At 40.3% G+C, this 24,676-nt stretch overlaps 1 protein-coding gene across 2 annotated transcripts in view; it reads right to left on the bottom strand.

Annotated features, from left to right (window-relative positions):
- Nucleotides 1-24,676, bottom strand: part of abl1 (c-abl oncogene 1, non-receptor tyrosine kinase) — a 194,745-nt gene that overhangs the window by 127,199 nt on the left and 42,870 nt on the right. Inside the window, exon 1 of one of the 2 annotated variants that reach the window (XM_069918704.1) lies at nt 17,068-17,849. The exons of the other annotated variant lie outside the window; for it this stretch is intronic. Within the exon in view, the coding sequence (XP_069774805.1) occupies nt 17,068-17,152 (85 nt within the window). The 5' untranslated portion in view covers nt 17,153-17,849. Of the gene's footprint in view, nt 1-17,067; nt 17,850-24,676 lie in introns of those variants that run through there. 2 annotated transcript variants of the gene reach the window in all.

Below are 24,676 nucleotides of genomic sequence, written 5' to 3'. Positions count from 1 at the left end.
TTTTATCTTCACATATAACAAAGCTCACTCTCTTAATTTCCCCCTTACATCCTTTCTTCCCTTTCTTTCCCTTCTTAGTTCTTACTTATACTTTATTCTTTATATATAGTTTGTTCTTGTTACATCTCTTCACCTCTCTGTCTGTTTTGTAGGCGATCTGCAAATTCTCGTGCTTTCTCCGGATCCGAGAACAGTTTGCTTTGCTGCCCCGGGATAACTATTTAAGCACCGCTGGATATTTAAACAAATTTATAACCTTTTTTCCATAGGGTCGATTTTGCTGCGTTAATAAACTCCTTCCTCTTCTTCAGGAGTTCAAAACTTATGTCTGGGTGGAAAAAAAATTTTTGACCTTTGTATTCCAGTGGTTTTTTGTCTTCTCTTATTTTTTTCATTGCCTTCTCCAATATATTTTCTCTTAACATAACATAACAATTTACAGCACAGAAACAGGCCATTAGGCCCTTCTAGTCCACACCGAACCAAACACCCCTCTCTAGTCCCACCTCCCTGCACAATGCCCATAACTCTCCATCTTCTTCTCATCCATATACCTGTCCAACCTTTTCTTAAATAATACAATTGACTCTGCCGCCACTATTTCTCCCAGAAGCTCATTCCACACGTCTACCACTCTCTGAGTAAAGAAGTTCCCCCTCATGTTACCTCTAAACCTCTGCCCCTTAATTCTTAACTCATGTCCTCGTTTTAATCTTTCCTCCTCTTAACAGAAATAGTCTATCCACATCCACTCTGTCTATCCCTTTCATAATCTTAAATACTTCTATCAAATCCCCTCTCAACCTTCTACGCTCCAAAGAATAAAGACCTAATCTGTCCAATCTCTCCCTATACTCTAGATGCTTAAACCCAGGTAACTTTCTGGTAAACCTTCTCTGCACTCTCTCCACTCTGTTTATATCCTTCCTATAATTAGGCGACCAGAACTGCACACAGAACTCCAAATTAGGCCGCACCAACGTCTTATACAGTCTCAACATCACCTCCCAACTCCTATATTCCATGCAATGATTGATAAAGGCCAGCATACTAAAAGCCTTCTTCACCACCCTATTCACATGAGTTTCTACCTTCAGGGAACGATGTACCGTTACTCCTAAACCTTTCTGCTCTTCTGTATTCATCAATGCTCTCCCATTTACCACGTATGTCCTGTTCTGATTCTTCTTACCAAAATGAAGCACCTCACACTTATCAGCATTAAATTCCATCTGCCATTTTTCAGCCCACTTTTCTAAGCAGCCCAAATCCCTCTGCAATCCTTGAAAACCTTCTTCATTATCCACTATTCCACCTATCTTAGTATCGTCTGCATATTTACTAATCCAATCATCGTATATCTCAGGAATTTTACTAGAATGGATCTTGGTTTTTGTTGTGGCTATGGTTTAGGGGCTAATGTTCTGTGTGCCCTTTCTATTTCCATTCCTTCCTGTAATTCTGGTATTTCTAGGACCCTGGGGATCCATTCTTTTATAAATTCTTTCATATTTTTGCCTTCTTCATCTTCCTTAAGGCCCACTATCTTTATATTGTTTCTTCTATTATAATTTTCCATTATATCTATCCTCTGAGCTAACAGCTCCTGTGTTTCTTTAACTTTTTTATCAGATTCTTCCAATTTCTTTTTTAAGTCATCTACCTCCATTTCTATGGCTGTTTCTCATTCTTCCACCTTGTCTACTCTTTTCCCTATTTCTGTCATGACCATCTCTAATCTATTCACTTTTTCTTCTGTACCTTTTATTCTTTTTATTCACTGAATTCTCGTGTCAGCCATTCTTTTAATGCTTCCATATATTCTTGAAATTTTTTTTATCCATGTACTGTCCCTTCCCTTCATCTTCCATTTCTCTGTGTCGAGCTTGATGTTCTCCCTCCTCTTCCACTCCAGGATCTGTGTCCTTTACCTCTGTCTCTTCTGACTTTCTTGTTGGGTTGTTTATCTCAGTTTGTTGGGTATTTTTGTTTTATTATTTTTATTAAAGGTGTCTTGGTGTTGGTCCTCTTCTTCTGGGTTGGTCATCTGCTGTTTCTCTGATTTCTTTTTTTCACTCTCCTCCCTCTTGTTTCCTTTATTTTCTGTGTTTTCCTGCTGGGAGCCCTGCTGTCGGGTCATTCTTGTGTGTTCAAGCTGTGGAGATCCACTCCTCAGCTGGCCCCCCCTCCCGTCATTGTTGTTTTTGTCGTGTGCATCGCGCATGTGCGAGGATTCGCACATGCGCGGTTGCGCACTTCTGTTTGGCTCCGTGAGCCATCTTTGCAGTCCTGCACTCGGGGTTTCCACTGACCTCAGGGAGCGGGTTTCTCTCTCCATGGCGGGCCTCTTCGTACAGGTAAGGCCTTCATCTTTCTCTTCCGACGTCTTTCCTTCTTTTCTTCCTGTTGTTTTTGGCTTTTCTTTCTTTGGTGCCATTTTCTCCACATCTTTATTTTTAATTTGTGGTGGTTTGTGTGTCTGTGGCTTTGCTTTTTCTTTACTTTTTTTTCTTTTCTGGAGAGGGCTGGTATTTTCTTACCGGTCATTACTCCATCATGTGACTCCCTCATAACAATCCTTGATGCACTTGATCCCTTTATGGTGCCAAGCGTCTAGAATTTTATTTCCTAATGTCATTGGTATAACTCATTTTGATACAAGGGATTCCTTCTAATTCTCCCCATCTGAAATCTGGATTTTCTTGTGCCTTGCACTCACAAACTTCTTGAAATCTCTGCTCTTTGATTCGTCCTCTCACAAATATTGTTTGATCATCAACGATACAAAACAGATGATATAAAGGTAGGTGGAGAAGCACGTAGTACAGAGGAAACACAGAGGCTGCAGAATGACTTAGATTAGGAAAATGGGCAGAGATGTGGCAAATGAAATATAATGTTGGAAAGTGTACAATCATGCAATTGGGTAGACAATAAAATGGGCAGACCATTTTTTTTAAAATGGGGAGAATTTAGAAAATACCCAGATGCAAAGGAACCTAGGAGTCCCCATGCAGGATAATAGTCTGAAGCAAAACTTGCAAGTTGAGGCAGTGGAGAAGAAGGCAAAAACAATGCTGGCATTCATTTCAAGAGGAATAGAACACAGCCATAGGGATGGGATGTCAAGGCTTTATCAACTACAGGTGAGACCTCACTTGGAGTGTGGAGAGCAATTTTGTTCTCCTAATTTCAGAAAAGATATGCTGACATTGGAGAGGGTTCAAAGGAGGTTCACTAGGAGGATTCCAGGAGTGAAAGTTTTATCACATGAGGAGCATTTGACAGCTCTTGGCCTGTATTAATTGGAATTTAGGAGAATGAGGGGGAATCTAATTAAAACATTTCAAATGTTGAAAGGCATGGACAGAGTAGATGTAGTGATGGATCATTAATAATCACAAAAAGTCTGATGCTGTGAAACTATCAGGCTTTTATTAACTGAAGACAGGAATTACCATCAACCTCATTGATTAATCGAAGCAAAGAGAAAGGGGAACATGCAAGGGGCTATTGGGTAGGATCAGCCATAACAGTGATTTACCACATTCACCCCTTTTTAAGAAGAGTTCTGCAGGGCAAGAAAATATATATACATTTTATAGGTTAAGTCTATCAGGGGGTCTCCTCTACCGCATCGAGCAGCATGTCAATGGTTGGGGCGCTGCCATAGCGTCCTGAGCAGCTTGTGAGGTTGGTCTGTTGACAGTTTGTCGAAGGGTGGATACAGGTGGGGTGGTGGGGAGTTTGAAGCTGGTACATCATTGGTGACCACAGTGGCCATGGGTAGGGAGTAGTTGATGCAGGTTCCAGGACCCTCAAGGTTGAAGCGGGAGGGGGTGTCAGTTGAAAGTCAGTGGTGGTCATGGAAGCCCCCAATGGAACAAGGTCCCTGATCGAGACAGTGTCTTCATGCCATCAGGGAAGGCAATGTAGGCATACTGGGGTGGGGGGGGGGGGTGTGGAGAAGGGAGACCATCTCAACCAGCAGGCCAGTCTTAGATTGCCTGATGTGCTTCCAGAGCAGGACTTGCCCTGGGGAGGTAAGCCAGGTGGGCAGCGTAGTCCCTGATACAGACTTCCTAAGGAAAGCAAAAATCTGTTTGTGAGGAGTGTTGTTGGTGGCTGCCATACATAAAAGTGAATGGACGGTGTGGGGTGCGTCTGGGAGGACTTCTTGCCATTGGGAGACAGAGACCCATGAACTCAGTGCCAGAAGGATTGACTTCCTTACTGCAGCGTTCTCCCTTTCTACTTGTCCATTACCCCTAAGATTGTAGCTGGTGGTCCTGCTAGTGGCGACGCCCCTGGCCAGTAGGTACTGCCGCAGCTCATCACTTATGAATGATGTACCACGGTCACTGTGGACGAAGCCAGGGTACGCAAAGAGTGTGAATATATTCTTGAGGGCCTCAATAACTGTGGCTGTGGTCATGTCCGGGCAAGGTATGGCGAAGGGGAAATGGGAGTATTCATCGATGATGTAAGGATGTAGACATTCCGGTTGGAGGAGCAGAGGGGTCCCTTGAAATCAATGCTGAGGCGCTCGAAGGGGTGTGTCGCCTTGATCAGATGCGCTTTGTCCGGCCGGAAAAATTGGGGTTTGCACTCAGCACAGACCTGACAGTTTTTAAGTCATAGCCCAGACTTCCTCAATGAAGTATGGTAGATTCGATAAAATGGAAACACCAAGTAACTCCGGTGGAAAAGGTCATTGTGGAGAACCTGCAGTCTGTCCATTTGAACACTAGCACAAATTCCTTGGGAAAGAGCATCCAGGGGCTCATTAAGTTTGTCAGGCTGGTAGAGAACGTCATAATTGAAAGTGGACAGCTCGATTCTCTACCTGAGAATTTTAACATTCTTGATTTTTCCCCTTTTCTTATTATTAAATGAATGCTACCACTTGGTGATCTGTGAGGGTGAACTGTTTCCCTGCGAGATAGTCCTTCTAGTGGCGTACGGAGGAATGGTGAATAACAGGGCCTTGGAGGGTTCATGAGAAGAAGGAAATGGGTCTGCCTGCTTGATTTGAGTATGGCGCCAGGGCAAAGTGAGACGCAACACTTTCCACTTGAAACAGTGTGGGCTCGTCCATGGCATGCATGGTTGCCTTGGCGATGTAGTCTTTGATACAGTTGAAAGTGGCTTGGGCTTCTGCCAGCAGGGGAAACGTGGTAGCTTTTACCAATGGGAGAATTTTGTCTGCTTAGTTGGGGACCCAATGAGCGTAGTATGAGAAGAACCAGAGGTATCTCTTCAGAGCTTGGAGGGTATGTGGGAGGGGTAGCTCCATCAGCAGACACATGTGGTCCATATACCATATAGCAATTATAGCACAGAATCAGGCCAACTTGGTCCTTCTTGTCCAAAACAAACACTTTCTCCCATCTAACCTCACTGATCTACACTCAACCCATAACCCTCCATTCCTTTCCCATTTATGTACATATCCAATTTCTCCTTAAATGCTAATATCGTGCCTGCCTCCACCAATTCATCTGGAAGCTTGTTCCACACACCCACCACTCCCTGAGAAAAGAACCCTCCCCCTCATGTTTCCTCTAAACTTTTGCTCCCTAACTTTCAGCTCATGTCCTCTATATCTCCTCCTTTCTTAAAGGAAAAAGCCTCTCTACGTCAAATCTATACCCCTAATAATTTTAAATACCTCAATGAAATCCCCTCTCAACCTCTTACACTTCAAAGAACAAAGACCTAACTTATTTATCCTTTCCCAACAATTTTGACCATATAACCCCAGCAACATTCTAGTAAGTCTTCTCTGAACTCTCTCCAAATTGTTGATATCTTTCCTATGTTTTGGTGACCAAAACTGTACACCATACTCCAAATTTGACCTCACCAATGCCTTATACAATTTTAACATCACATTCTAGCTCCTATACTCAATGCTCTGATTTATAAAGGACAATATACCATAAGCTTTCTTTACCACTCTATCCACATGTGACTTCACCTTCAGGGAACTATGTACCATTCTTCCTAGATCCTTCTGTCCTACTGCACTCTTAATTGCCCTACCATTTACTATATATATCTGATTTTGATTAGCCCTACCAAAATGTAACACCTCGCATTAAACTCCATCTGCCATCTTTCAGCCCAGTCTTCTCACTGGCATAAATTCTACCTACAGCTGCTCCTATCTTAGTATAATTCACATACTTGCTAATCCAATTTATCACCCCATCATTCAGATCATTAATGTTTATGACAAACCATAATGGACCTAATACTAAACGCTGAGGCACACCACTAATCACCGGCTTCGAATCCGACAGTTATCTGCCACTACTCTCTGGCATCTCCCATTTAACCATTGTTGAATCTATTTTACTACTTCAATGTTAAGACATAATGATTGAACCTTCCCTGAGGAACCTTATCAAAGGCCTTACTAAAGTCCACATATACACAACGTCCACTGCCTTACTCTCATCAACTTTCCTAGTAATCCCCTCAAAAAATTTAATAAGATTTGTCAAACATGATCCTCCCTCACAAATCCATGGTGACTGTTCCTAATCAAACCCTGCTTATCCAAATATTTATATATATACCATCTCCCAAGAATATTTTCCATCAACTTATCCACCATTGACATCAAACTTACAGGCCTATAATTACTAGATTTACTCTTAGCACCTTTATTAAACAATGGAACTACATGAGTTATCCTCCAATCCTCTGGCACAATTTCCATTACTAATGACATTGTAAATATCTCTGTCAAAGCCCCTACTATTTCTACGCTAACCTCCCTCAAGGTTCTAGGGAACATCTTGTCAGGACCTGGAGATTTATCCACCTTTATTTTCCTTAAAAGTGCCAGTACTACTTCTTCATTAATCATCGTTTCCATAACTTTCCTACTTATTTCCCTTACTTTACACAGATCAATATCCTTCTTCTTAGTAAATACTGAAGAAAAAAACTGTTCAAAATCTCCCCCATCTTCTTTGGCTCCATGCATAGCCTTGCACTCTCATCCTCGAGGGGACCAATTTTATCCTTTTGTTCCTCATGTCTGTAGAAATCATTTGGATTTATTTTCACCTTACTTGACAAAGCAACCTCACATCTCCTCTTAGCTTTTCTAATTTCTTTCTTAAGATTCTTTTTACATTCTTTATATTTCTTTAACACTTCATTTATTTCATGCTGTATATACTTTTTGTATACCCCTCTCTTTTTTTTTGAACCATATTTCCAATAACCCCTGAAAACCAAGGCTCCTAAAACTTTTAATCTTTCATTTCATCCTAACAGGAATATACTGTCTCTGTACCCCAAAATTACACCTTTGAATGAACTCCCATTTTTCATCCACAACCTTCCCAAAAAATGTATCCCAGTCCACACCTTCCAAATCCATTTTCATCTCCTCAAAATTAGCCTTACTCCAATCAAAAATCTCAACCCTGGGCACAGACCTATCTTTCTCCATAATTATTTTGAAACCAATAGTATTGTGATCACTAGACCCAAAGAGCTACCCAACACATAACTCTATCATCAGACTGCTCTCATTTCTTAACAGCAGATCCACCACTGCCCTTTCATTTGATATGTATAAATGTATATACAGGTATGTATACTATCCTGCACATTTAACATACTCCAAACCATCCAGCTCATTTAGAGTATGGGTGTCGCAGTCAAGGCGTGGAAAGTTAAAATCTCCCACAATCACAACCCAGTGCTTACAACAAAAATCTGCTATTTCCTTTCAAATTTGTTCCTCCAGTTTCCTCTCCACATTAGGTGGTCTATAATACACCCCCATAAGTGTTACCATTTCTCTTCCACTCCTCAATTCAACCCATACTGCTTCTCTAGTCAAGCCCTCGGTAATACTCTAACAAGCAAAGCATCACCTTCCCCTCTTGTTCCACCTATTCTATCTCACCTGAAGCAACAAAATCCTTGTATGTTTAGTTACCAATCGCATCCCTTCTGCAGCCATATTTCACTAATGGCTATCACATCATAATTCCAAGTATCTATCCATACTCTAAGCTCATCTATTTTTCTCACAATATGCCTAGCATTGAAATAAATGCATTTAAGAAAAATCTCCTTCTCTTGTTCTCCATTGATTACTAAAGGTGCAGACAACTTCTCTGTCTTCAACTTCATCCTTCTCCCCTACATCTATTCCTTCACTCTGGTTCGCCTTTGGTCCAGGTTGGGGCCAATGACTCAGTTTTTGACCACGCAGGCAAGTATATCTAGTTGTGCTACACGGAACACACATTTATACTTGTTATAAGTAAGGTTCATGCATTTTTCTGCCCAGAGGAACTTGCAGAGGTTCGCATCATGATCCTGCAGGTCGAAGCTGTAGATAGTATGTTACCTAGATATGGGAAGGTGGCCTGTAGATCATAGTGGTCCATCTCCCACTGGAAGACGGAGACCCCATTTGTGACACCAAAAGGGACCCAGGGGAAATGGTAGAGGCAGCCATTTGCCTCAAACAACGAATACTGGCAGTCCTCTACGTAGATCAGGAGCTAGTGAAATGCCGTCTTCAGGTCGATTGTGGAAAATACTTGATATTGTGGAATATGGTAGACCATAATCGGACATGTGGGGAAGGGGATAAGCATCAAGCTGTGTATACCAGTTGATGGTCTGGCTATAGTCTACGACCATCCTATTCTTCACCACAACCACAACCATACCTGTTCTTCACCACAACCAGCTGAGCCCTCCAAGGGCTATGACTGGCCTCAATGATGCCCTCACCCAATAAGCGCTGAACTTAATTAATGCCCTGTCAGCCGCACAGTACCTTCTACTCCTAGTGGCCACCAGCTTGCAATCGGGATTGAGGATGGCGAACAGTGGAGGGGGGTGGTTGTCCTGGAGGGTTGAGAGACCAAACATTGCCTGCAGGGGGCAGTCTGTGAATTGTTCATTGCAAACGGTGGGGGGGGAAAGGGGCCCATCGAAGCACAGAGTAACTTTCTGAAGTCTGTACTGGAAATCCAGCCCCAGTAGCATGGGGCACGGAGTTGTGGAATAACAAGCAGTCTGAAGCGTTTGTACACTATGGCTCCAACAGTGAGGTCACTATGCAGGACCTCAGGGTGGCTGACGTGTATTATTTGGACGTGTGATATCCTGTACTTGTCAGGTTGAACTTAAGGGACAATCGTTTAGCGGTATCGAATGGATAAAGCTTTCTGTACTCCCGCTATCGAATAAACAGTTGATAATGCACCCGTTTATCTGGGCATCATCATGAACCATATAACAATTACAGCATGGAAACAGGCCAATTTGGCCCTTCTAGTCAGCACTGATCCAAGTACCCTCCTCTAATCCCACTTTCTATCATTCTGTCCATATCCCTCCATCCCCCTCCCATCCATATACTTATCCAACTCTTGCTTAAATGACAAAATCGACCCTGTCTCCACCACCTTTCCCGGAAGCCTGTGAGTTTGTTCAGGGCCTCCTGTTTCAGGGCGATGGAGGCTAGTATGAATTCATTGTCCAAGTCTGATGGGTGCTCCCACGCCCAAGATAACCACCCCTGGCCCCAAGATGGTTGGCCTTGACCTCTCGGTATTATATGCCTGGGAAGATGGCACTGATCATGCTGCCTGGAGTGGCGACTGTCCACATGCGGTGCTGCTAGATCTTGCGGATGGTTTGGACGGGCAAACTTTGATGTAATGCCCCTTTTTCTAGCACTGGAGCATACTGCATCCTTGGCAGGGCAGGGTTTCCTCAAATGATGATCCTGCCTGCAAAAGTAACACTTGAAGAGATCTCCCACAATGGCAGCTGAGGTCAGATTACTAGAGCAGTGGGATGTTATAGGGGACCAGTCACTCACGGTGTGGGATGATGTCCCATCACAGGATAGCGGCACCCATGGTGACCAAGCAGCCAAGTAGAAATCTGAGTTCTGGAGGGCTGCCTCCCGTGAATCTAAGTTAAACAGCCCTTTACAGATCGAGAATTTTTTTTGCTCTAATAGCCATATGTACCCGGAGCAGATGCCGACCACATATGCGTCTTTGATGACGTCCTCTGCGTTCTGGCTGGCCAACGTGGCTTTACAGTTGCACGGTCTACACTGGATCCAGAGGGCCCACATGTACTTGGCACTCGATTCACCAGGTTGCTGTTTTCTGGTGACCAGGAAATGCCTGGCAAAGACCTCATTAACCTTCCTGCGATACTGGGCCTTGAGAGTCTCCACAGCTGCTTGGTACAAGCTGGTGTCACTGATCATTGGGAACATTTTTGGCCCTGATACACAACAGGAATAGTCTCAGTCAGTAAGTGTCCATGGTGATGGCATCTGTGGCCTGTGCCAGGAAATTTTCAAAGCAGTGTAGCCAAAGTTTAGAAGTGTTTGGGCAACTGAGGGTCAAAGTCAAGCTTCTCAGGTTTCAGGTACTGTTCCATGCTTTTTGTTTTGGAAATATTTAGTTAATAAAATTGATCTACCATCAATAATCACAAAAAGACTGATGTTGTGAAACCATCAGGCTTTTATTAACTAAAAAAAGGAACTACCATCAACGTCTGACTGATCAAAGCAAAGAGAATGGGGAACATACAAGGAGCTATGGGTAGGATCAGTCTCGGGAGGCGCGTCCAGCTGGCAGCAGCCAATCATGGCACAATAGTGGTTTACTCAATGTAGAAAGGTTGTTTCCCATGGTGGGAGAGTCTAAGATAAGAGGGCACAACTTCAGGATTGAAGGGCGTCCAGTTAGAACAAAAATGTAGAGGAATTTTTTTCAGCCAGAGGGTGGTAAATATGTGGAATTTATTGCCACAAATGGATGCGGAGGCCAGGACATTGGGTGCTTATAAAGAAATCAGAGGTTATGGGAGAAGGTCAGGCAGTGTAGCTGAGTGGGAAGATGGATCACCTCATAAATGGCAGGGCAGACTTGATGGGCTGAATAGCTTATTTCTTTCTGCTCCTATGTTTTATGGTCTTATTATCAGGCTTACAGAATTAGTGTTTGACCATCATTCTTTCAACCCTTTTTGATTTCCTTATACTACTTAGTACAAATTGCTTAGTTACCAATAAGTTTGCTTCTACATTTTTCCACACAAGTAGAGTGCAACAGCAGAACATTGATTCCCTTGATTGGGAGGTGTCAATTGAAAATTGGTGATTCATCCTCCCCATCACATATTTTTTTGCAAACTTTATTTAAAAGATAAAAACATAACATACAATACAGAAATAGTCAAAGAAAAATTTTCATTAATACCCATCCCTCACCCCCTCCTACCTCTCCAGCCAACTCCCTTAAGGGGAGCAAAAAAAAGATTATATATATAAAAAATATTATAAATGTTAAAAACATTTCAAAGCATATCTAAATGCATATATTTCAAATACAGAGACCACTTACTAACAAAAGAAGAATAATTATCATGTAAAGTATAAGTAATTTTTTCCATAACAACACATACTTTCAATTCATTATGCCAACATGCTATATTAATCTCAGTATCATCCTTCCAAGTACTAGCAACACATTTACACGCTACTGATAACACCAAACGTACAAAAGCAATTTGAATTTTATCCAATCCCATTCCCCTTAACGAATACAAATTTCCCAACAAGAAAATCGTTGGATCTAATGGTAGTATAAAATTATATAATTTCTCCAAAATGATTGAACTTTAACACAGTTCCATGCAGCATGTAAAAAAGTTCCAATACATTAACCACATCTAAAACAAGAATCCGAATTACTAAACCCATATTTCTTTCAACTTTTCCGGGGTCAAATATAATTGATGTAAACAATTATAATTAACCATTCCATATCGCACATTAGTCAATTTAATTGCATTGTCTTGACAATGTAATTATTCACCCAATCTTCTTCAGGAAAAATAAATACTAAATCACTCTCCCATTTAAGTTTAGATTTCTCCCAATCTGGTTTATCCATACTATCTTGTAACAAATTATGCATAACTGAAATATAACCCTTTTTCGGTATAGAGGAAATCAAAGATTCAAATCTCGACAAAGTCGGTAAAATCATCTCTCTACCATAATTATCTTTTATCAAAGCCCTAAGTTGATAATAACAAACAAAAAAATTTACAAGTACATCAAATCTTTCTCTCAATTGATTAAAAGAAATTGCCCCTCTACAAAACAATCTTGTATTGTCTTTATACCTTTAGAATCCCAAATCTTTAAATGATTATTAAACATTGAAAAAGGAATAAGCTGATTGTTATACAATGGAGTTAAAATAGATCATTTATCTTTTGACCCTAACACCCTATTTTTTTTTTAAACCAAATCTTTAATAAATGCTTCAATATCGGCATATCATATTGCTGTAACAAAATCAAATTCCAACAAAATATAAATTCATGTATTTCAACCCTAGGAATACACGCCATCTTCACTTTAACCCAGCTAGGAGGCTGATCTAAATCCATCAATCTACTAATAAATTTCAACTGGGCCGCTTCATAATAATTTTGAAAATGTGATCATTGTAGTTCGCCCAATGTGTACTTCCATGCAAGTCTATGCAACGCCATTTGAGCTAGTTTACCTTTCCATAAAAACTCTCGCACTACTTTATTCAAATCTTGAAAAAAGCCCTTAGAACGTAAACAAGGTAGTGACTGGAATAAATATTGAATTCAAGGAAAAATATTCATTTTAATGCAATTAACCCGACCAATCAAAGTTAATGTAAGATCTTTCCACTTAATCAAATCTGCTTTAATCCGTCGTAATATAGGTACATAATTTAATTGATATAATGATTGATAATTCGTATCCATAAACACACCTAAATATTTAATTTTACTTGTCCACCTTAATTTTGTAATTGTTTTAAATTCAGAATTCACCTACGGCTCCTAGAACGCTTCCACCAGCGTTGTCTCCGCTCCTTCCTCAACATTCATTGGAGCGACTTCATCCCTAGCATCGAAGTACTCGAGATGGCAGAGGCCGACAGCATCGAATCCACGCTGTTGAAGATCCAACTGCGCTGGGTAGGCCACGTCTCCAGAATGGAGGACCATCGCGTTCCCAAGATCGTGTTATATGGTGAGCTCTCCACTGGCCATCGTGTCAGAGGTGCACCAAAGAAGAGGTACAAGGACTGCCTAAAGAAATCTCTTGGTGCCTGCCACATTGACCACCGCCAGTGGGCTGATATCGCCTCAAACCGTGCATCTTGGCGCCTCACAGTTCGGCGGGCAGCAACCTCCTTTGAAGAAGACCGCAGAGCCCACCTCACTGACAAAAGACAAAGGAGGAAAAACCCAACACCCAACCCCAACCAACAAATTTTCCCCTGCAACCGTGTTTGCCTGTCCCGCATCGGACTTGTCAGCCACAAACGAGCCTGCAGCTGACGTGGACATTTACCCCTCCATAAATCTTCATCCGCAAAGCCAAGCCAAAGAAAATCTCCCACTCCAACTGGCAAAATTTCACTTTTATCCCAATTAACTTTATATCCCGATAATTCTCCAGATTTCAACAAACACTTTTGCAATTGTTTCAACGACCATTCTGGTTGCGTCAAATATACCAACACATCGTCCACAAACCAATTAATTTTATATTCTTTATTCTTAACCCTCATCCCTCTAATTTCGTCATTTTGTCTAATAACCTGAACTAACGGTTGAATAACCAACACAAATAGGGCTGGTGACAATGGACAGTTCTGTCGAGTTGAACGAGTCAATTTAAATGGTAAAGAAATCTGTCCATTTGTCACCACCCTAGCAATTGGGTTTGTATACAAAGCCTTAACCCAACCAATAAAAAGGGCCAAATTTAAATTTCTCTAACATTTTAAATAAAAAATCCAACTCAACCCTATCAAAAGCTTTTTCTGCATCTAATGCAACCACCATAGGATGGTTAGGTTGCTTTCGATATGCGTTGACCAAGGTAATTAATCGAAATATATTGTCTGATGCATTTCTATTCTTAAATCTGTTTGATCAATGTGTACCAATTTCAGCAAATATTTAGCAAGTCTATTAGCTAATACTTTCGCTATAATTTTATAATCCACATTTAAAAAAGAGAAAGGTCTATATGAAGACACTTTTAATGGATCTCTATTTTTTTTGGAATAACAGTTAATAAAGCACTTGAACATGATTCTGGTAACTTCTGATCTTCAGTAACTTGATTCAACACTTCCCCAAATTCATTAGAAAAATCATCATAAAAAAAGTTTATAAAATTCCACAGGGAATCCATCATCCCCTGGGGACTTTCCATTAGGCATTTCCTTAATTTCAAAATCCGAAAATGGAGATTCCAATTCCTGAACATCATTTCCATCTAATACCGTAACTTTAATTTAGATAAGTAAGAATCAATAGAACCATTATCCCATTTCCCCTCAGAAGTGTATAATTTTAAATAAAATGAATAAAACTGGTCATTAATTTCCTGAGGCTTACAAGTTATTATTGAATTCTTCTTAACAGCATTAATAGTCCAAGACACCTGTTTGGCTTTCAATTGCCAGGCAAGTACCTTATGAGCTCTTACCCCCAACTCATAATAACATTATTTAGATCGATTAATTAAGCGCACAAACTGATAAGTTTGTAAAGTATTATAACGTAATTTCAACCTCCCTAGTGCAACTTTTTTTTATCTTTGTTACACCTTTCTGAAAATCCTTCTCTAATTCAGCAATCTTATTTCTAACTCTAAACTTTCTGCGAAATATGTTTCTTAACTTTCGTAGAATAACTAATGATCTTCCCCCTCAAATAAGCTTTTAAAGCATTCCATATTACAAAATGACTATCCACAGAATGAACATTTTCAGTAAAAAATAAAGAAATCTGCTCTTTAACAAAAGTAACAAACTCTGGTTTCTTCAATAACTAAACCTCCATCTAAACGACGGACGTACTACTTCTGAACTTTCACAAGAACAAAAAAAGTGAATGATCTGATATAACTCTACTTTTATATTCAGCTTGTAATATTCTATTTTGTAAATGTGTTGATAGCAAAAATAAATCAATTCTGGAAAACGAATCATGTCTCGAAGAATAAAAAGAGAAATTTTTCTCTGTAGGATTAACTTTTCTCCAAATAGCCATCAAATTTAAATCTTTCATTAACGCATTGATTTGTGTTGCTATCTTTGATTTCCTTATACTTTTTGGATTTCTGTCCAATAAAGGGCTGAGAAGACAGTTAAAATCACCACCAACTAAAACAATAAGAAAGCTTGTGAAATAAACCGCTCATCATCTATATTAGTGGCATAAAGATTCAACAAAGTCCACGATTCAGCAAAAATTTTACAGTTCACTCTTAATACTCTGTCAGCATACCCCTCTGAAGATTCCAATTCAAATGGTAAATTTTTATGAATCCAAATCGCTACTCGTCTTGCCTTAGAATTAAAAGAAAAAAAACATGACCACCCAATCCCTTTTCAATTTCAAATGTTCTTTCTCAGTCAAATGTGTTTGTTGTAACAAAAAACAATATCAATTTTCTTTTTTTAAAATATATAGACCAATATTCTCTTTCTCTTATTTGGATTATTTAACCCCTGCACATTAAAAGTAGCAAAATTCAATTGAGACATCTTTTTTAACTACTAATATATTTACACCATCTATAATTCTTCCAAAAAATAAAAACCTCCTCCAAAATAAAATTTAAAAAATACAAAATAAAACCACCCAAAAGTAGTAATACCCTAAAAAAGTGGGTGTGGTGAACCCACTAGTGGCAGATGACTATCAAAATTTTCAATGTCATCCAACCCCCAGCCAGATACCTATTAATTATTTAATCAAACACAAAATATAATCCATATAATCAGCCGAATGATTCCAAGCCCAACGACTGCTCCGCATCTTCAACCTCAAGACGACTTTGTGTCATCTCTTCTTTCTTTCCATACTTTCCATTCCCATGTCCCTCCCCATTACATTTTTAAAAGCATTTCACTAATCACTAAATACTGTTACTATTAACTAAAAAAAATCAATTATACCAGTCCATAAAATTGGATATTTGGGAAAGTTAAAATGTCAATGTAATTTCCATTGTATTTTAACGAACAAGGTGCAAATAAATCTTTTTTAAAAGACCAAAACATACATTGGTGAAATTGCTCATAATACATTTCAAATCTTTTGTTCTAAAAACAATGGCAGACAAGAACATGTAGTCTGAGGGAGATTATCCTGCCAGGTTATCTCAAAGTGGCAAAGATGCATTAACTTTTTAAGAAATACCAACTTTCTCATCAACTTCCTCTTACAAATTCCCTTGAAAGAGAACGTGCCGTGCATCTTAATTATTTAAAGGAAGTCAAATCAAAATCATCCCATTTCAATATTTATTCCAATTTTATTAAAAAAAGAATTGTTCACCGATTATTCGAACCGTTCCCTAAAAATGGTCCCAAGCGTAAAGTGGACGCAAATTGGTGGGGAAAAGAAGGAATTCCGATCTGAACGGAGAAGTGGTGCCAAAGCACTGGAAAAGACACATTGGAAAGAATTGCTCGATTGTCCGAAGGGCTAAAACTGAGTAAAAGTTCGAATGTTAACAGTGGACAATTGACGAGTCCGTGGGGCTTCACGTGACGCTGTGCAGTTGCGAGCGCCAGTTTCTTTGGGACAAGTCCGGACGATGACAAGGAGGAGAACGCGGTTCCAGCGGCAAAGAGCAAAATGTCTTCCCAAATCCTGCTGTTGACGTACGTGCTTACGCAGACCGCTGTTGACGTACGTTGACGTATGTTTACGCAGACCGCTGTTGACGTACGTTGACGTATGTTTACGCAGACCGCTGTTGACGTACGTTGACGTATGTTTACGCAGACCGCTGTTGACGTACGTTGACGTATGTTTACGCAGACCGCTATCTCTCTCTCCCCCCCCCCCCCCCCCCCCTCAGCCGCAAGAGAGCAGAGGCCTCTGCAAATTATTTTTTCCAGAGCTCAGGAATTTACTTCAGGGCCTCTCTCACCCGATTTCCGACGTCACTTCAAACCTTACCTTCGAAGTAACAGCTGGATGAAGCCGAGAGCGTCTTCCTTGATTTACACCCCACCAGCTTACGACAAATCTCCAGCATTTTCATCTGTTAAACTTCAATTCGACTCGTCTTTTTCTTGTCACCTTTGGTTTTTTGTTTAAAAGCCGTCTTCCAAGTTCAGAAAAAGAATTCCGACTTCAATCCCTCCTCAGGATTCTCTCTTCACACCAGGGAAAGGGATGGTGGTTGACAAATGAATGAATTTTCTTTCCCAGTCGGATCCGGGAGTTAGCGAACACACGCTGCGCCCATTTTGCGGGAGCAAGAATTCAAATCCCATTCAAGGGGTCTGCTGGCGAATTCGTTTTTCGACGCAGCGGAGAGACGGCACAACACAAGAGCCCGATGCCCAGCCCACGCGTACACACCCCCAGGACGGGGGAGACTCGCTTATGCTCGACAACCAACAATGAGGCTCCTTGAAGCTCTCGCCTGGCTTCCATCGGTGACATCAGCAGACTGGAGCCACCCACACTCGCTCAATAAAAGCCAGTGGAAGCTCAGCCACATCACTATTGCGTTTCTGGTCTTCGCTCTCTGGAAAATTACGCGCGGGAGGAAGAGAACACCACACACAGACGCAACTTCAAGTTATTGCAAAGTCCGAATATCAACGCCTAACGGTCCCCTCAATTGTAGCAAAATGCTCAGAGTTACACTTCACCAGCGAGATTAGCAATGGCTGATCGAGGAGTCGAAACCGATTTAATGGTATCCGAGAAAATGCAAAACCCAGCAACCCATTCATTCCATCATATTGAGGACGGTTAATGTAGCCTTATTCTAACTTCATACCCCACCCACATCCTGTCAAATTACAGCTCTTCAAGGGCACATCCAAGTATTTTTTTCAAATGCCCTACCTCCCTTACAGACAAAGAGTTCCAGTCACTCCCATTCTCTGGCTGAAATCTTTTTACCTCCATTTTCTTTCTAATCCTATTATTTTAAATCCAAGATCCTACAAGTTGTTTGCATCCAGTCCATCAAGTTATTTATTTCAATCCTCTTTCCAATTCTTTTCATTTGATTTCAATATTTCATACTTGTCTCAGATTCTCCAAATTATTCATGCTGTTCTGCCCTTGAAGGGTTAAGGAATTGTTCAAGCTTAGAGCAATCTTCACCCCAGATCTCTTTACAGATGAATAACACTGACCCATCAAGCCTCTGCCAGCTCCCCACTCAAGTAAATTGCACTCCCCATTGTTTTTCGGTGTCCTCAAAATGATTCCCCTTTTTAGTATTCCAAATGAATTTGTTTCCACTTTCCATTTATTCTACATTAAAACATCCTGCAATAACTGTTTGGAAGCATTTTCAGCCAAAATGGAGCTTCAGGCCTTTATGAGAATGAAAATGCAAGGGCTTACTTTCCAACTATGGCCAATATCCAAGTATGCAACAGTGTCTTTCAAAACAGGAACTCCTGCCAACATTTCTACCCAGCAAACACAGCTTGGATTCAGGAAGGACAGGTCATGTTTGATAGATTGACTGAAGTTCTTTGAGGATGTGAAGAGCACAGAGAATAGAGAGGCATAGTTGGATATTGTATTCTTTGATTTCAAGAAAGTGTTCAATAAGATGACACATAAAAAAACATCGATCAGATTGGAGGTAACATGAATGAATCAACAGGAGACAGCTGAGATAAATGAATGCTTTTCTGATTGATGATCATTGATGAGAGGAAGACTGCAGAAGTTTGTGATCAGAAGTCCACCACTGATCACAATGTCTCAATGATTTGGAAGGGGGAGTTTGACTGAAGTGTATCCAAGTTTCCTGATGACACTAAACTGAGTGGAATATTGTGCAGAGGATGCAGAGATTCTGCAGAGATATAGATACATTACCTTAGTGGGCAAGGGTCCAATGTTGGTAAATGAGTATTTGTGCATTATGGAAGAAAAAATATGGTTGTTGATCAGATTAGTATTAGTTAAACCAGGGGAAAGAATGTCTTGACATCTATCATTTCAAGATTCTGTTAGTTTTAGGGTAGTTTTAAGGAAGAGCAAGGAGAGGCCTAAAGTTGAGGTTCTGGATTGGAAAAGAAAAAATTTCGAAGGAATAAGAAGGGATTTGGGGAGTATTGAGTGGGACAGGATATTTTCAGGTAAGGATGTTAATGAAAAATGGAGGATATTCAAAAAAGAAATTTTGAGGGCACAGAGAAGTTATGTCCCAGTGTGGATCAAAGGAAAGGCTGGAAGTCATAGGGAGGCTTGGTTTTCGAGGAATATTGGAAATTTGGTTAGGAGAAAAAGGGAGGTGTACAAGAGGTATAAAGAGCAAGGAGCTGAGAAGTTGAAGGAGGACTACAAGGAGTGTAGAAGGAATCTTAAGAAAGAAATTAGAAAGGCCAAAAAAAGGCATGAAGAGGCTTTGGCTGACATAGAAACCCTTTGGATTTATTTTTACTCTAAGTACATTAAAAGTAAAAGATTACTGAGAGATAAAATTGGACCCCTTGTAGATAGCGAGGGTAGGCTGAGTGAGAAGTCTGACGAAATGGGGGAAATTTTGAATGATTTATTTGCCTCGGTATTCACTAGGGAAAAAAATGTTGAACCAGTTGAAGTAAAGAAAAATAGTGGAGAGGTCATGAAGCATATAAGGATAACCGAGGAGGTAGTGATGGCTGTGTTAAAAAAGATAAAGGTGGATAAATCTCCCAGACCGGACAAAATATTCCCTAGGACACTCAGGGAGGCTAGTGGACAGTTAGTGGGGCCATTAACAGAGATATTTAGGATGTCACTGGCCACGGGGGTGGTACCAAAGGATTGGAGGGTGGCGCATGTGGTTCCTCTGTTTAAGAAAGGGTCCAAATGCAAACCTGGGAATTATAGGCCTGTAAGTCTGACGTCTGTGGTGGGCAAGTTGATGGAAAGTATTCTGAGGGATGCTATTTACAAATTTTTGGAGGTACAGGGATTGATAGGGAGTAATCAGCATGGTTTTGTCAGGGGTAGATCATGCTTGACAAACCTGATTGAGTTCTTTGAGAGGGTTACAAAAAAGGTTGATGAAGGGAAAGCTGTGGATGTTGTCTATTTGGACTTTAGTAAAGCTTTTGACAAAGTTCCCCACAGGAGGTTAGGAAAAAAGGTGGAGGCATTAGGTATAAATAAGGAGGTAGTGAAATGGATTCAGCAGTGGTTGGATGGGAGGTGTCAGAGAGTAGTGGTAGAAAATTGTTTGTCCAATTGGAGGCCGGTGACTAGTGGAGTTCCTCAGGGTTCGGTCCTGGGTCCACTATTATTTGTCATATATATTAATGATCTGGATGTAGGGGTGGAGAATTGGATAAGCAAGTTTGCGGATGACACAAAGATTGGTGGTGTTGTGGACAGTGAGGTAGATTACCGTAGATTAAAAGGTGATTTAGGAAGGCTGGAGGTGTGGGCTGAGAAATGGCTGATGGAATTTAATACAGATAAGTGTGAGGTGCTACATTTTGGAAAGGCAAATTTAAATAGGTCATATACATTGAATGGTAGGCAATTGAGGAGTGCAGAGCAACAAAGGGATTTAGGAGTTATGGTAAATAGTACCCTCAAGGCTGATACTCAGGTAGATGGTGTGGTGAAGAAGGCATTTGGAATGTTGGCCTTCATAAATCGGAGTATTGAATTCAAGAGTAGGGAGGTTATGATGAAATTGTACAAGGCATTGGTGAGGCCAAATTTGGAGTACTGTGTACAGTTTTGGTCACCAAATTATAGGAAAGATATAAACAAAATAGAGAGCGTGCAGAGGAGGTTCACGAGAATGTTGACAGGATTTCAGGGCCTGAGTTACAGGGAAAGGTTGTGCAGACTGGGGCTTTTTCCTCTGGAGCGTAGAAGATTGAAAGGGGACTTGATAGAGGTGTTTAAGATTTTAAAAGGGACAGACAGAGTAAATGTGGATAGGCTTTTTCAATTACGAAAGGGGGAAATTCAAACTAGAGGACATGGTTTAAGATTGAAGGGGGAAAATTATAAGGGGAACATGAGGGGAAATTTCTTTACGCAGAGGGTGGTGGGGATGTGGAATGAGCTTCCAGCAGACGTGGTCAAGGCGGGATCATTGGTTACATTTAAGGAAAGATTGGATAGGATGGGACTAGAGGGGTGTGGACCGGGTGTTGGTCAGTGGGACTAGGAGGGTTGGGATTTGCTACAGCATGGACTAGTAGGGCTGAACTGGCCTGTTCTGTGCTTTAAAAAAAAGATCTCCAAGAATTTTGTACACTTCAATAAAAACATTGCCAGAGAATACAAGCCATTCCATTCAATTATCCTTGCCTTTTATCCTTATTTTACTTACAAACAACATTTGGGCATTTATCACACACATTGACTTGAAAAAACAAACAACTTTTTCATCTCAGTTATCAATTTTTTTGGACCAGCTCAGTGATGAGTAATAACTAGTTGTGTATTTTATTTTTTAAAAATAAAATACATGGTCCCATAAGGACAGGATTTTTTCTTGCCGTGGACCATTCAAAATATTTTATTAGGAGCACAAATGAAGAAAATACATTTAAATAATGTTGCCCAAGCTTCCCAGATGTCTTCTGGAACAAACTGTAACACCAAGTCATAAAAAGAGAGTTTACCAAAAATTTCAGAGCATGTGTTCTCTACCCAAATTTTAAAACAAGGTTGAACTTCTTGATGACACAAACTACTTGGAGAGAAGCACACAGTTCAATAAAAGAGAGCTAAATAATTGGAGGAGTGCAGATGAGAATTCCCAAGGAAGGGCCTTGATATCTAAATATATGGTTGTTAATAGTGGAACAATTAAACCAAGAGATGAAGGCTTCTTCAAATTCGTAGGAGTGCTTAAATCAAAGGTCTGTTGGATTGAAGGTGTTGACCAAAAATGATGCAGAGATAGCATGGAAGAATTGAAAACAATGGGAAGAACTTTAAAATCTCAGCTGCTTAACTCAAATCAAATGGGTAAGAGACAAGCAGAACAGAATATGGACTGCAGACTTGGAGTGAAAACTTGGCAGGGATAAATTGGAAAAAAATAATTTTAGTTACAACAAAAGTACATGTGAGAATTTCAACTGAAAATTGATCAAGGTGACATGGTATTGGGGATAATCTTAGAGGGAATTTTCTAATGACCATGACAAGAAAGAGCATTTGAGGATGGATGGATCAAGATCAGTCAGTCATCCTGCTTCCAAAGTTAATGAGCTTAGCAATGAAGACTTCAATCCATACTTGATTCACATTAGCTTATGCGCGTCTCCATTCTCTGTTCCCACCCCTAATACATGAAATGCTGCACCATTCTGAAAATAGCTCCGTAACCCATTCTTCAGCTCCATAACCATATTCAACTCTACAACCACTGGCTACCCGCAAGATTTTATGCCAAATTCTTGGAAGTTTTGAGGCAGTTCTACCATTTATTGCTTCAGAAATGAACTAGACTTTGCCTTTTGCACCTACCACAACTGTCAACAAAACCCAAATTGCTTTCTCTTCCCTTCACCAATCCTCCCAAAAATCCTCTCACATAAATACTTTCTTCCCCTCCTCCCTCCCAGTCATATACTGTGGAGCCAATTTGTTGCAGCCAGTTAGCCTGCCAGCAAGTATTTCAGATGAGAGAGGAAACTCGTACAAACACAGAAAGTATGAAATCTCTACAAACAGCACCTGAGATTAGGATCAAACTCCTTCGCAATCCTCGAGTTAATTACAATTTACATCAATTCAAATTTTTTTGCCAATGTATGCTTATGAACATCAATTTTGCTCAGGGCTTGATAAGTTTTTTAATTCAATGTTATTAACAGTTCTGAAATATGCTGATATAATGAAGGTGTCAAATGGCTAAAAGCAACAGCTTAGAACAGCATTTGCTGTGCCAGTTCTATCTTACAGTTTGGTTTAATATTTTAAAGGTTTTTAAGAAATTTTATTTTAAACAATTAACCAATTTCCTTCCCAAATGAAGCAACTCTTCATTTTTTCAGCTTTGGCTGAGAGGTCAGGATAAAATCCAACAGATTTTGACAACAGCTGTCAATGCATTTCATGATCAGCCAGCTGGATGTATGACTCAAGCAACATGAGGTTGCCAGTAACAGTGTAGAACACCTCAGTTCTTCCAGTCATCCAACAAGGAACAGAACACATTCACCCAAATAAGGTAACCATGATCTCAATTAAGGAAGCCATACATTTAAACTAACTACCAACTTCTGACAATGTGCATCATCTCAGTTCTTCATCTGTCTCTACTTTTCTGTTTGATTCACAGACTATGCTGTTGTGGAGACAAAAGCTGCAACCAATCTGCAGACAGCAAAAATCAAATAAACAGACATGGCCACAACATAATAGAAGTCACCTAATATTGTAATGAAGTTTGAGTTTAGATTGCCCAAATGCTAGATTGGTAAATGTGCTGTCACAATAATCAGACTGTACATCATGAAATTTAATTAAAATGTAGAAAGAATGTAGCTGTTTATAATGTAATCACAAATAGGCCAATTAGATAAACATCCCCACTGGCTCCTGAGACTCTCAAACCCATGAACATTATGTGGAGAAAGACCATTTGGGATGGTAGTGAAAACCACTAGGCCAAAATTGGGAGCCTTGCATAAGTGGCAGAAAAAAAAAGAGACCACCATACACATTGTCCATCCCATCAGGCACTATCTCACCCTTCTGTGAAAGAGACTGCAGTCCTGCAATGACCTTCTTTCCAATCTCAGAACCCACTAACCAGAGTGGAAGTCACCCTCAATCCTGAACACATGTCTAAGAAAAGATTAACAGGACGAGATTTGTGAAAGATACCTCCATTCACTCAAGATTAAAAACAGTGCAACTTGTCATCTGGTCTTCTGTTAAATCAAAATGGATATTTTCTTCATAATTTGAAATGTACATATTCACTCTTCTAATTTCAGTTAATGACTGGTAGAGTACAAAGATTTACATTGTGGAGAAGGTATTCTTTATTCATGTGTAAAAAAAAAAAATCAAAAAACTGTTCAAGCACTCACATAATCCAAGTCTGTTCACAAATGTCTTACATGGTAGAGATGGGAAGGTGGGGATTTTTTTTTTATTTTAAATTTAATATTTTACGTTTAGACATACAGCATAATAACAGGCCATTTCAGCCCATGAGTCTGTGCCACCCTCAGGGAAAACCAGCCAGAATGATCTCCATGGTACACCTGTAGAAGTTTATGAGACGTTGGGTGACATACCAAACCGCCTCAGACACTTCACAAAGTATAGCCACTGGTGAGCCTTCTTTGTGATTGCATCAATGTGGAGGCTCAGGGCACTTCCTCAGAGATATTGACACCCAGGAATTTGAAGTTCCTGACCCACTCCACCATTGATCCCTCAAAAGAGGACTGGGTCGTGTTTCCCCTGACTTCCTCCTGAAGTTCACAATCATCTGCTTGGTTTTGATGATATTGAGTACAAGGTTGTTGTCGTTACACCATTCAACAAGCTGATTCATCTCCCTCCTGTACTCTTCCTCATTGCCATTTGTGATTCTGAGGACAATTGTGGT

This window comes from Narcine bancroftii, chromosome 1 (genome assembly GCF_036971445.1).
Source record: "Narcine bancroftii isolate sNarBan1 chromosome 1, sNarBan1.hap1, whole genome shotgun sequence".
Taxonomy (NCBI): Eukaryota; Metazoa; Chordata; class Chondrichthyes; order Torpediniformes; family Narcinidae; genus Narcine; species Narcine bancroftii.
This window is presented reverse-complemented; position numbering and strand designations above follow the sequence as displayed.